Here is a 15,282-nt window from a genome sequence, read left to right on the forward strand (position 1 = left end):
AGTCAATCATGATAATTAATATAATCACATTACGCACATAATACCTTCACGTCAACTTCCTTATTACCGTATCGCCTCACTTGCGGGAAATGGAGACCGCTGTGATCTAAATAGCTGTTCTAAGAAGTGTTTGTTAGGTGACGGCTAGTTGGAAGTTCCTCCATTGTTCGTCGCGACTCTTATTCATTGGCAGCCTGTATTGGAACAATATGTCATTGAAGCTGATGTTACCTATTATTATTAGTATATTTTTTTTATGCTAATACGGAACGAGACGAGCAGGACGTCCAACTGATAGTATTTGTACACCCTGCCCTTTACAATGCAGTGCCTATCAGGATTCTTGAAAAACCCAAAAACTCTGAGCGGCACTACAATTACGCTCGTCACCCTGAGACATAAGATGTTAAGTCTCATTTGCCCTGTAATTATACTAGCTACGGCGCCCTTCAGACGGAAACACAGAGTTGTAATAAAGCAGGCATATACAGGTGTCCCAAAGTTATGGGACATGAAGGGAAAGTACCTTAAATATCGAAGATAGGCTATTTTACTGAAAGAAGACTTTATGTTATTTTTAAAAGTTAATATTTCTGCATTCAAAGATTTTCTAAAAATTATTTGCCTCGTCTGGTAATCGAACCGACTTAAATTAAAAAAAAAACACCCTTTTATGATGCCAATCGAAAGAATGGCCAAAAACTAATAACTCTTCTTAAGTAACATAGTATTTTAAAAGAAATTAGTCAATTAAGTGGGTATTTTTTTGTAAATTAATTAATTAAATGCTCAAAATGTGATCTCTCTTGTCTTACGCAAATCGCCAATCTTTTAATGAGTCCGCTGCCTGTTGACTTTTTTATCATTTTATGGTGAATACTCGATATGCTATGGCACAATTCTGTTTGTAAGTCGCTCACGTTCTCGTATCGCTTTTTGTATAGCATATCTTTCACATATCCCCAAAAGAAGAAATCTAATGGTGTAAGGTCTGGGGATCTGGCCGGCCATCTAATCGGTTCATTCGTACCAATCAAAGTAGGAAAACATTCATTTTACGTTGTTCCTTTCTTTTAAAATACTATGTTACTTAAGAAGAGTTATTAGTTATTGGCCATTCTTTCGATTGGCATCATAAAAGTAGGGGTGTTTTTTTTACGGGTTCAGGAAAAGATACTTATAAACGTTAAAAAAGTTATATTATGATTTAAAAGTTTTTCTCCATATGTTAGAGCCCCTTAACGAAATGATAAAGCTTCATGACGTTTACAAAGTGTTGTTGCAACAGGTATGATATATTATTGTCACTTCCTATAATAGTGTATTACGCGCCTAGGGAGAAAAGTAGGTCATACTCACCCGCGGAATAGTGGCAATGTCCTACCTATCTCACGTGGTGCGTATACGATTTTTTTCCCACCTGGATGAAAAGCTCGCTTTTAGTTCCTGGTACGAGGGACAAAAGTCTTCTTGCCGGCAGAGAATCGGCCAATTTTGTCCCTCGTAGCAGGGACTAAAATCGAGCTTCATGGAGGTGCAAAAAAATATTTCCATTATGACATGCACAGAACGATAAATTCATTTTTTTTATTCATTGACATTGACTCTGGCATTGCGTAGAGATATCACGTCAACATCACGAAAACTGAGACAGTTACTCCGCATCATATGATGTCTAGAACTTCACAGCGGCAACAAAAAAAATTTGCCTCGCACAGTCGCACGTCCACTTTGTGGAATCATCTACCGCATCTACTGCAGCTGTATACCCGAGTTAGTTCCGAACCGATACGATTAAAGGATCTTCTAGCTTAGAACATTCTTCCACCAAAAACCTGGTACCGCACCTCTTGACCTCAAATCCTTGAGATCAAAATATTGGAAAAGGAATGCAAGCATATTATGGTGATTATACACATAAAAGTTCTTAAATAAAGACGACAGTAATAATAATAGTAAAGCCTTTTATTCAACTTAAAAGAATACAATTTTTTATATCTAACTTATATAAAATCGAGGTAGTCTTCAGCTGATTGCCATTTGGCATAGGCCTACTCCAATATTTTCCACTTCTTTTTGTCTTTGGCAACCCGGCTCCAAGTCACTTGCGAATTTGGCCAGGTCGTCCTCCCATCTTTGGCGCGGGGTTTCTTATGTCATAAGAAAGACGACAATAACATTGTAGAATTTTTTCGATATTGTATTTAATAAGATAGAATCAATCAAGCACAAAGATAACATATCGGGCAATGTTTAATTATAGCGAGCGAATTTGAACTGCAATGTATGACCCTAAGGCTAGGGTTACTATGGATGCGAGTTCTGACGAAAATTTGTTCTGACGAGTACGTCCGAACTCCTCGTCAGAACAAGGCGTTTACACTGTACACGTTTTCTGTTATTCTGATAGGCAGTTCGTTTCTGCCGTCCAGCGAAGATGGACGAATTTGATTTTCTTGAAAGTCCATTATTTAAATTATTATTGTTAAATGGTGGAAAGACAGAGCATGTCAAAGAGTTATTTTCTATAAGAGACGACAAAGGAGAGTTCCAAATGTAGAGTGTTGAGTTCTGTAGCAACTTTCTCCCACTTTTGCCGAGAAATATATTATCTGTTGTGATAATTTTTGTCTCTCATATCCCACAAACACCTGTTCTCGTACACGAGACTGATCGATTTATCGCTATCCATGGTGGAAACCAAATCACTCGAAATTCGCAGACGCAGGTCGTGCGACAAAATCAGACTCGTTTGAACGCTCGAGTGGTTCTGACGACGTCGTGCATGTTCTGACGCGTTCGTCGTTGCCAGTGTAAACACTGTCATTGGATACCAGGCGTTTGTTTCTTCTGACGAATCCGTCAGAAATCGTCAGAACAAATTTTCGTCAGAACTCGCATCCATAGTAACCCTAGCCTAAGTCACCTTGTAGAGGATATACTTATCCTGTGTCGGGTGATATCGGATGATGTGTTGAGTCATTGCTGTAAGTGCTTATTAAGTAATATTATATTATGATAGCTTGCCTATTTGTCATAATTATAACTAGTATGTCGTTATTATTACACTATAATGAACTTATGAAGTTTCTTGGTTAAACAAAACAGGGGTTACACATAATTTGTTAAACTCATAATAGCTCATAATTGCTTGAATATGCAACATAAAAGTTACGTCATTTTTATGGATTTGTGAGAAAAGATGGACAACAAAATTTACTTACTAATAACGGACTTGAAAATACTGTCAAATAAAATGTTTATACGAAGACTCTTCAAATGGCTGGTTGAATATATTTTTATACGCTTTATATAAGCTTCACCTGTATGTTTGTAACCGACTTCTTTGGGCGCGATTTTGACCCACTTTAAACGGCTAGATTTCGTTCAAACTTTGTAGGGTTATCGAGGACAGATGACATTACACTAATTTGACTAAAAAATGAAAAATAAATAATAGTTAAAAAAAACTAAAAACCACGCTTTATATAAAATACAACTAAAAAATAGAAACCCATTGAATACGTACAGAACTCTATATCACTTGGAATATAAATCAAGAAAATCAAGAACACAATTGAGACAGACCAACTAGACAGAAGAATTAACATGACCTGGAAAAATATTGGAGTTAAAAAAGTCTAAACTTTCAATAATATTAATATTTAAATAAGTGTTAAGGTTTTGCATGCTTTTATTTTAAGCTGGATAAAGGACATATTTAAGATCTGGACCATACCCTATTCCAAAGAAAAATAAATAATTTCACTTCATTTCAACGTGCAGTTCAGATCATCTACGACTACATGCAAGCAATTGATTTTGGATATATTATTGACCGAACATAACTGAATATCGGGTGCGTAATGTTGACGGTTTTTCTTTTTTCGAATATTTATCAAAATAGGACATTTCCTCGGAGTGATAAACGGTGAGGAAATAGGAAATGTCCTCGCATCATCATAGGATTACAAAAGTCGCTTGAATTTTAATAATTGATTTATTCTATTGCAGTTTTGAACTTCGGCGGACGCTGATAGTATGGAACAGCGCATTGGCAGCTTTCAGCATCATGGGGGCGTGTCGAACGCTACCGGAGTTCGTCCATGTGCTACGAAATTATGGACTGTATCACTCCATCTGTGTGCCAAGGTATTTAAAGCTCCAAAATTCCTAATAAATGTCGAACCACACGCGCGAACGTGCATGGGGTGGAGTTATCATAATAACGCCAATGTCCTAATCCCCATTAAAAAACAATAATACAGTTAGCATTCTCCGCTGAAATATGTTCCCTTGGTATAAGGACTTTTTCATCGCACTCCTACGTAAGTCTATTCTTGTGTCAGTTACTGTCACCACCACGATTTCGCAAAAAACTGGTGAACTTTAAAAAAATACATTTAAAAATAACACAATAGATATTTAATTTAATACACCTCTTCTGCAAAGTTTGCATACATTAAATATTAAAAAAGTACTATTCTTTATATGTACTATATACCAATTGATAGGTGTTACGTCGGTGCCAACGTTAGTTATTAACTTTGAATGATAGCTAATTTAAGACCCACTTATCAGAACAAAAGTTTATAATAATATATAATCAACCTGAATGAAAAAGCTAAAAAAGCTAAACTCCTTAAAAAGCCGTACACACACTAAAATAACATAGTCCACGAACAGAAAAATTTTCATAAAATGAAAACTACTGGGCCAAACAATTTAAAAATTTATGGGAACAAATGACAACTATTTCGCATCAAACTAAAGAAGATTCACGTAAGTGGGATCATAAATCTAAGCGAAATCTACATACATAAAAAAATATACCAATCGAATTGAGAACCTCCTCCTTTTTTTAAGTCGGTTAAAAATAAAACTTTAATATTCAATTTCTCATATGCACTTACATATTATATACTTACACCATCTACGTTACTAGCTAACTAAACTACAAACATGTCTTCACTGTGAAAGTTGGTTTTAAAAAAAACTTGGGGAGTGCGAAGAAAGGACCACTTTTGTAATTTCCCGATGCGGAAAATGGACCCTTTGCTGTATTTGGCAATTTCCGTGTAAATAAAATTCTTGTTTGCAATGTTAATTGATGTGTGCCCTTGTAAGAATTTTTCTCAACAAAATATTGCATAAGAAGACTGTAGGCGCGTTCTTATCTCATCGAATGGGCACTTTCACTTTTTCATAACAACTACGGACGATTTCTTAATTGTAATTACCTTTTTTTTCCCTATACTAATAACTCACTAGAGTTTGTTACTGCGGGTATTTGCTTTCAGAGCAATATAATTCTCACAGAAGTTTTATTGAACAGGTTCACATAAGTATGTACTTCATCTCTTAACCTTTTAAAATGTTCCCGAGAATTTTCCGCAATGCACTTAACACTGTAGTTCTTGAAAAACAACAGAACTGCTTTGGTTTCAGTAAACAATAGATTCGTAAGTACCTACAACCGTATTCTTTTTTTAAATCTAAAAGAAATTGAGAGCCCGGATAATACTCGTAACAAAAGGAGAATGAGGAATTAACGTTTCCTTCTTTTTGTTTCGTTTGTATTTTTTTTTTTTATGAAAATAAGGGACGAGACGAGCGAGGCGTTCAGCTGATGGTAATTGATACATGATGCCCATTACAATGCAATGCAGCTCGGTATTATCGGAAAACCCTAAAATTCTGAGCGGCACTACAATTGCGCTCATCAAATTGAGACATAAGATGTTAAGTCTCAATTGCCCAGTAATTTCACTAGCTACGGCGCCCTTTAGACCAAAACACAGTAATGTTTACACATTACTGCTTCACGGCAGAAATAGGCGCCGTTGTGGTACCCATAATCTAGCCGGCATCCTGTGCAATGGAGCCTCCCACTGGTATTTTGTCTATTATTTCTTTTGTATGTGAATCAATTTTTTTTTATATGCATGATTCGAGTTATGTATAAGTGAAGAAACGCCGTCATGGCTCTAATTAAACATCACGTAGATATTCCAACCTCGTATTTCCTACCTGTCGACTCATAGCGAAAGTATATTTCTAACCGTCCGAGTGTGACATAACTCTCGCCATAAACGCTTTGTAAGACGCCTACTCCACCATCTTGCGATATTATCGTCTCTCACATAGGGCGTGCCTCCACACGGTGATATTTATCACGGCCATACGAGTCGCTGGATGGAAGCACACATCAACGTCATGTCCTCCACATGCGTCTTCCTTGCAGAACGTGACGTGACAGGAGATTTCAAAGCGTATATCGTCGACACGGACGAGTAAAAAAAGAAGGACTCCGCGCCGTGATATTAGCAAGTGAAGCACCGTTATAATAGTGTGTGTGGGGTTACGGGGGATACTAGTTACACAATTTTTCTGCCTTAAATAATCATATATGGCTACAAATACTTATATAGTATCGTTTTTACACTTTTTCACAACGCACGACGGAATTTTTAAAATATTTTATTGAAACCCAAACTGATCTGTCACAGACGATGACAATTCTCATAATGGCCGCCTATCGACCTGTAGTAGTGTAAATGTGGCTGGATGGTCTTGTTACCGGGAGCTCTGCTTGATGTTTTTCTTATTATTATTATTTTTTTTTAACATTTTATTTTATGAAATGCTCACATAATGCCCCTATTTATTTAAGGTATGTGTGGATTGATGCATCTACTATACTCAATAACTCTTGTGTTTATAAGTATTAATTTCCTTTTTTTTTTTCTTTTTTGACTTACTCGTGTAAGCCTTTAAGTTTTTGACATTTGAGTATTTTTGTTGGGTCACTTTGCATAAATATTGTAATTGAAATGATTTGTAAAACAATTAAAATGTAAATCTTGACTTAAAAGAGTGGCAATGAGTTTCTTGCTACTTCTTCTCATTAGCTCAACCCTTTACGAAGTAGCGGTAAATTCAATAAGAAACAATATTTTTATTTTTTTTTGACATTCATAAGTGTAATTTCCGTGACCTACATAAATAAAGTATTTTTGAATTTGTGTGCGTGGGGTAATGTATTTACAGGTTAGTCAGTGATGTAAGGTGACACGGAGTCCTTATTTTTTTACTAGTCCGTGATCGTCGATACGCTGACGGAATAATCGTCGCCTTCTCAGGCGTGTGTCACACTTCTCACTTCAGATACGAAAAATTACCTATGAGTGAGCGGGATCCTCGAGAACGAGGTAGACACTACTAGACATGAAATGATTCACAGCCGAGCCTATGCAGTCCTGAGTCATAGCTACATATTTTCCTCTTTTTTCTTTATTTGATCGCGGAATAGAAGTCTTCACAAACATGGAGACGCATAAATAAAATAGACAAACAAACCAAACGTAAATATTATACCGAGGTAACTTATTAGGCAAATAAAGTAGGCAATGAATCGCGAAGAAATAATATATTCGAATTGGCGAAGTTGTTATTGTTTCTATGGAAGGTTTCTGTTCTTTGTTTCCATCTCGTGATCCTACTAGACTTCGAGTACCTCACGTTAGAACCACCTTGTACCAAAAGATATGTGCAAAAATATATAATAAATTAAATAAATAAGAGAGGAGACAGTGTTAAATAGATTTAAATTTAAGTTATAAATTATTAAAAAATATTGTTCTTACTCAATACACGAATATTATCAAACGAAAAGATAACTGGCACCAATCCTATTCTTAATAATATAATTTTTAGTGATTATTTTTACTACATTATCTTTTAACATTTTACTAATTATTTTAATTGTATATTGTAGCGTCTTTGAACTTGAATGTACAAATAATTATTGATTTATGTTAGTCTATAATAATTATTATAAAACGTGACCACTGGAATATTTGCATGTCTGTCCAAGACCAAACATGCGCCTAGTCTTTAAATAATAACAACTTCAGCTGTAAATGTTTCTAGCAAATAAAGCATTTTGAAGTATCTAAGCAGGCAATTTGGTTTCTTCATCAAAGAATTTACAGTGCTCCCAAATTAATAATAAGGAATTATATAGAGCTCCTATACACACCCCTCTTCTCATTATTATTGTAATATAATTCTACTAAATTATGCAACTTATGAGACTACAAATTATGAGACGATATCTATATAGAGTGGTAAAATGCATTAGCATTTTACCACTCTATATAGATATCGTCTCCCTACAGTCGGGAAATACAACCGTTGCCGAAAAGTGGCGAAGATTTGTATGCGCATTATTAATTTGGGAGCACGGTACGTAAATTTGCCTTTGGTAACGAATTACTAAGTGTATTTTCTAATTTATTTCGCTTTTATTGATGATGTGTTTCTCAAGCAAATTACCATATTCTTTAAAGTAAGCATCGTTCTCGATATCAAACAATTATTTTTCCAATCGTGTTTTCAGTTTTGGCAACGGATAGAAAAATGTTTAAAAATACATATTATTTAAATTTCTCTCCGATAGGATATTTCGTATATTTGTAAAAACTCGTCAAAATCTGATATAAGTGAAAGTATGCTTACATAATCAGAAACAACAAACGGTTTATTTTTATGTTATCCTTAAAGGCCGGCAACGCTCCTGTGATTCCTCTGGTGTTGCAAGAGAATGTGGGCGGCGGTGATCACTTAACACCAGGTGACCCGTAAGCTCGTTTGTCGTCCTTTTCCATAATAAAAAAAAATTTTTATCATCATCATAGGCTAAGGCTAACTCAATGTAGAGCAATAGCTATTGGAGAGTTGTTGAGATTGTATTTTTTTACGAGTGGGAGGCTCCTTTGCACAGGATGGCGGCTAAATTATGTGTACCACAACGGCGCCTATTTCTGCCGTGAAAGAGTAATGTGTAAACATTATTGTGTTTCGGTCTGAAGGGCGCCGTAGCTAGTGAAATTACTGCACAAATGAGACTTAACATCTTATGTCTCAAGGTGACGAGCGCAGTTGTAGTGCCGCTCAGAATTCTTGAGTTTTTCAAGAATCCCGAATGGCACTGCATTGTATTGGGCAGGACGTATCAATTGCCATCAGCTGAACGTCCTACTCGTCTCGCCCCTTATTATCATAAAAAAAATTTGGAGTTAATACTAAATATAACGGCAACATGCAGTCATTTGAATCATATATGACTAAGCAAAATAGTATTCAATAAATGGCAGCCTTTATTGAACACGTGCATGTAGATCCCCGTCCGTTTATGTATAATAGATAGCATTCTTAAATAAACTAACGAATGTTTCTTACCATGTCGCCAGATCAGATTTTCTTATCCGCGATTTTTTTTATATGAATCTAGTACCTATTAATTATGTAATTAGCTAGTAAATATCTGCGAAAACTTGTAAATAGCCTTTTATGTAAATATTTTCCTAACTATTATTGGATTTAGCTGTAAGTTTTCCAATTACAATAAAATAAAAAAAATATTACGTTATTTGAATTGTAATGGAATATGATATAAAAGACGTATTAAAGTTCGTATTCAAGCGTGTCATAATGTAGTTATGTCACGTCTCGCCACTTGAAGGGTCAGTCAGTACGAGTGGAGTGGGACGACTGTCAGGCCATTAAGTGAAGGCTTGGAAACTGAAAAGATATTCGAACCGGTTATGAGTATTGCATACTTACGCATCGTATTTTTTTTGCATTGTTGCTATCTCGGTGAAATAAAACTTGTCAATCGCCTGAACAGATTATAAACTAGTAGGTCTACTTATATTTTTGAAATACAATATAGTATAACGGTAAATATAGTAGAATGAAACCCATTGGAAAAGGTGGAGAACATAACAAAACAGAAAGAAAAAATGAGAAACGGGTGATCTGAGGTCGAGACACCTCCCGGCTTCTTTCCACTGAAGGGAGGGGGGGGGGGGGGGGGGGGGGTTTCCCTAAGGGTAGTTTTCCCTAAGGGTAGTTTTTCACTCTTTTCTCGAAATTTATGAATTACGGAATTTATTTACCTCAAAATTTATGTGAAAAATTCAAATAATCAAGTTTTTAAGAATTTTGGTGAAAATTAATTACAAAAGTGTTTTCACATCACTAATTAATGTTTATTCTATTTTGTTGTATCAAATCGCTTTTACAACACTGTTAATACGAAAAGTACTCGAATAAATTAAAAATGCCCGTTTTGCAAAGGAGTTTTAAACAAAAAACTGAAAATTCTGTAAACACTAACTGTTTATAATACATGTAAGTATGAGGTAATTAATGATTCCCTCCGCCGTTTGATTTATTTAGCACTGAATACTGATGTATAACAAATATCTTAGTATAATATATTCATTCATTTGTTTGAGATAGAACATAATAATGTTCTATGACACATTATGTCACTACATAATTAATATATATAGTTCTAAATAAATAAACATACGCAAATTAGTGTTTAATTAATCTTAAATAAAATCTTGAATAATAAAGAAAATTGTATAAATCTTTGCTAGCTAACTTATTTGCATTCATTTTACACAACACTCACACACACATCCTGCTATTTACAAATGCGCACACACACACTTAAATATTATAAGCACTGAGTAAAGTTTATTTAACTTTTAATTGTTTTTTGCGTAAATAAGTGATCATCAATCTCTGCTTAAATATTATTATATTCATGTATAATCCTGAAGAATTAACAAGGGGTCGGGACAAAATAATAATATAGAGTACATAATATTGTCTCGCAATATTTCTATGCATAATACCATTGCTGCTTTTTGCGTCCACGTGGACGACGTGGCAGCAGCTAGTAGTATTTAAACATAATATTATGTAAAATAATCTCATCATTTTCGTTACTTTGACTAAAACGAACTCTTTTGGCAGATGTCGTATTTTGTCTACGCCGAGGTCGTATTAAATAATAAAGTGTACTTTAAAAAGTAACCTGATACCTAGGTAACACTGAAAATGTTTACAAAATGAAAAATGGCTTAATGTAGAAAGTTGCCAATACTTTTATTGTTTTTCAATAATATAATTATAGTAATCTCCGTTCCTTTCTACACATCATCGCATTCGATGGAACCACTGAGAAAAGTAGTGGGCCCATTCTTCCTTAGGGGTCTGTTCTATGGCATTTTCGTACGCTTTCATCGCATCTTCAGGGCTCGTAAAGCGAATACCTCGAATTTTATCTTTAGTTCTTGGGAATAAATAAAAGTCGCAGGGCGCCAGGTCAGGACTGTATGGCGGATGACTCATTATCTCGACACCTGCCGTAGTCAAATATTCAACAGTCCGTTTTGCGGAGTGCGCTGAAGCATTGTCGTGATGAAGGAGGATCCTGCTTCGAGGGCGCTGCTGTCGAATTCTTTTGTAAGACAACAGGCAAACAGCGATTGACATACCAGTCTGCAGTAACTGTCCTTTCATCTTCTAGCACAACTGTCACGAAATGACCTTTTCGACCAAAGAATGAGGCAATCATTCCTTTCTTTACCTTAGTTGGCCGATTCTCGAAAGGAAACACCCACTGAGCTGATTGTCTTTTTCATCACCTTTGACGATGTCAAATGCTGCATTTGAGTCACTGCCGTTGAACTTATCTAACATTTGGTGACACCAGTCCATGCGAAGGTGTTTCTGGTAGTCGGTTAAAGTACTGGTATCCATCTGGTACAAAGCTTCCTGTCGCCTAAATGTTCGTGTAATATATTTTTAACTTGACTCATACCAATGCCTAGGCTTGCCCGTATCTGCTGATAGGCCACTCTCTTATCTTCCTCTATCATGCGTCGCACAGCACTGATGTTATCTTCAGTAGTCGCTGTTAAAGGACGTCCCTCACGCGGATCATCATTGAGATCTTTGCGTTATGCGATTGCGTCCACGCTTAAACTCATTAAATCAATTGTAAATAGTGGCACGAGATGGAGCTTCATTAAGAAATGCTAATCGCAGCCTATCATACCTTTGTTGTTGAGTAAGCCCAGAACGAAAATCATAATAAATCATTGACCGAAAATTTTCTCGCGTTAGGTTAATTTTCACGTGAAACAAGAGTTTTAGATTTGCCGCCAATTCACAAAAACAATTGACAAATGAATGCAATACACTACATTAAGTTACCAAAGAGTTCTTAAATTGAAATTCAAAAAAAGCTTTCATTAGCAATGTTTCTAACTGGGCAGTTCTAAATATTTTCAGTGTTACCCACGTAGCTAGGGATGTATAAACCACAAAAATCGAAGATAACAAAAAAGCAATTGTGTGGTATTATGAAACCACGATGCAAGTGAAACTTTGTTTCACAGCATAACTTTCATAATATATTTCAGCATAATGGCCGAAAGAAAAAAAAACGAATACTTCTTTATAAAAATTTAAATATTATATTGTGATAAAAAAATCCTTGGTCTCAGAGGTGTGGCGGTCGAACCTACTCTACTTCTCAGGAGCCAGAGCTTAAATATGGGGACTTAAGAGACGTGGCCAAACTGACTTGAAAGCAGTAGTTGACATTAATGATACAACTTCACCCCTATTAATGCGACATAGATGGGTAAAAAAATATTGAGGCGATATAATATAAGTTTCAATTTTAAAAAAACTTATAGTCTAATATGAAAGTTTTATATCCTATGTCAACCTAATTACAGAAAAACGTATATATATGTACATTTTTATTATGTATTGTTTATCTGTTACCGATAAAATAGGTTGAGTCCTATGAAACAATACATGCATTACATACCTACTTAAGTAGCAGTACAATAATAAGTGTGACTGGTGCTCGGTAATGTGTTATTCAGTTCAGTTGCTCGGAAAGATACAGCATCATTAATATCAGGATTGAGGAAAAACATTGGTAGCGAGACACATCGGTAATAAAACAAAGATAATGTCAAGTGTTTTTAGCGTGCAACTTTTTTGGGCTTGACTTGAAACTAAATTAATTTTTCGGTTGTAAATTCCATAGTCTGTTGACGCATTTTGAATAACTGAATAAGTTTTATGGACGCTGTCCCAAGAAATCGCCAAAAAAGGGCCAATATAAAAATAATTATTTATCTACAGAATATAAGATGAAAATTCATTTTCTTTTTACACTAAGGAAAACGCAACGTACGGATTACGTTTATTGTATTTTAAGGCAAAGAGTAAGCAGAAAACACGCAAACATGGTGTTTTTAGACAAGTTTTGTGGTGAAAGTATAGCATTTCGAGCTTTGAACACTACTAATCCTGTTACACATAATATCCTTAAGTCTGATTTGTAGGTTGCTAATGCTTGCTGTTGGTTATAGTTAACACTGCCGAGCATTTTTAAACTACCACTTTCCTTTGAAGTTAAACAAGTTTTTTGGCATGGCGTGACGCATTTTTTTGGTACTTCTCTCAGAAAAATAATTCTTATAGCTTGTACTTTTTTGTGTAGGTTCATTTATTCAGATTAGTAGTGAATAACGAGGATTGTAAGCATATAAACTGTTTTCCACGCAAGAATTTTTAATATATGGGCTTTGCTACATAGATGGCGGGCCGGCAGCGGTGAACTCATATCGCTCAAGGTCGCTGGCATTTAGTGTCGCCTTAATATCATATGATAGAAAAGACGTTTATAATATTTTTAAACTAGTTTTAAATCGAGAATTATTGAAGCTTGCAGTAGGCAGCGTCGCTCTAGATCTCCTGAAACTCTGGGTTCCTCTGGAGGAATCACCGGGTTACGTGATACGCGATCTATTTATAATACATTTCCTGCTTTTGGCATTTCAATAAGCGATTAACAGAACGCTTTTTGATCTTTTGCTTGAATCAATGGGATTGATTATTTTAGATTTATATTTGTACTTGTTACAGTTAAACCTAATGCAGGTTTGACATATTGATGTACGGATTCAGGATCGAATGATGGATGATATTAAATCTGGTTTGTAAATAGACATAGATTAGGAGATCTCATGTCGAAAGCGGTCGTTGATCAATAAATAGATGACGTGCGCTTGTTTCGGTTTACTAAGTGGAAAAAGATTGACGCACGCGCAAGTCATTAACCAAATAAACAAGAGGTAGCCGGAGATGGCAAATATTGACGTTATCACGAAAATATTTTTTTATTGATCCACAGTGACCGGTTTATCTGGAAGGTTCTTTTAAATGGCGCTTTAATTGCTTATGTTATTAACACGTACGCATAGCAAACATTGTGTGACGTAACAAAAAGACATGTTTAAGTGTTGTTTATGTGACTATGTATTATATATTTCTGTTTAATTGATGGACCAAAATTATAACCGAATGGTACCCTCTAGGGTACCATTTTTCAATTTTTCCTTGGTTTCTCTAGAAAGCACACGAAGCAGAGGAAGACAGACAAAGAGATGGGAAGATGATTTTAAGAAAGCAGCGGGCCCAGAATGGTTACGTATAGAAAAAGATAGAGACAAGTGCAAAGCCTTAGAGGAGGCCTTTGTCGAAAGACAGGCTGTTGGAGACAAGGAGAGAACAACCGAATGCTAACAATAGATTGATAGTTTAAGTTAATGATATTTTGTTACCCATATTAAACTTTTAATATGTTATGTTAATTAAGTTCAGAATAACGGCAATAAAGGCTTATTTTATATTTATTTTTATGGACGTCCTCGTAAAGCTATAGCTTAAATGACAACGTATATTATTCTCATCGGTTGAAAGACGTCCACAGCTGGACAATGGCCTCCCACAAAATTCCGGCGATCTTCTGCGTTTTCCAGTACATGGTCGCCATTCGAGATTATTGCTGTCCCTACGGATTTTTACTGTCCCTTACGTAATTTATACGCCTAGATAGAGCTGCTAGACAACCGATGAAAACAGACCAGGTTTATTACTTTAGTGTGTTCTCTACCCACTGCTACTACATTTTTGCTATCATACGGGCTACGAGTATGTCGATGACGTTAGTTTTTTTACGTGTCTCGAGAATAAAGCCCTCTCTCATTGCCATAGGCTCTCCCTTCTATTTTCATTGTTCACTTTTAGTTAGTTTTACTTAAATAATAATTATAAAATTCATTTGTATTTCGTGGTGATGATGATAATTTACCATCAGATAAGCGTTCATGCTGGTGTGTACTATTAAGAAATCAAAGGGTTTTTAATCAATTTGATCGCAAAATAACACACAAGGCGTTGACAGCTGCATCAGCACGAACTTCTGTGCAAATATTAAGTTATGAATGTAAGATTAACTTGATGGTTATTTTATTACTATTTGTTATGACACTACATTTAACTGTTGTTTGACATAATATTTATTTATATCTATGTCCGGTTCGTTGCGGACAC

At 35.4% G+C, this 15,282-nt stretch overlaps 1 protein-coding gene across 1 annotated transcript in view; it reads left to right on the top strand.

Annotated features, from left to right (window-relative positions):
- The window catches only part of LOC126973008 (elongation of very long chain fatty acids protein 6), a 65,782-nt gene that overhangs the window by 18,791 nt on the left and 31,709 nt on the right, over nucleotides 1–15,282 (top strand). Inside the window, exon 2 of the mRNA XM_050820133.1 lies at nucleotides 4,015–4,152. Coding sequence (XP_050676090.1) covers nucleotides 4,015–4,152 — 138 coding nt within the window. The remainder of the gene's footprint in view (nucleotides 1–4,014; nucleotides 4,153–15,282) is intronic.

This window comes from Leptidea sinapis, chromosome 28 (genome assembly GCF_905404315.1).
Source record: "Leptidea sinapis chromosome 28, ilLepSina1.1, whole genome shotgun sequence".
NCBI lineage: Eukaryota > Metazoa > Arthropoda > Insecta > Lepidoptera > Pieridae > Leptidea > Leptidea sinapis.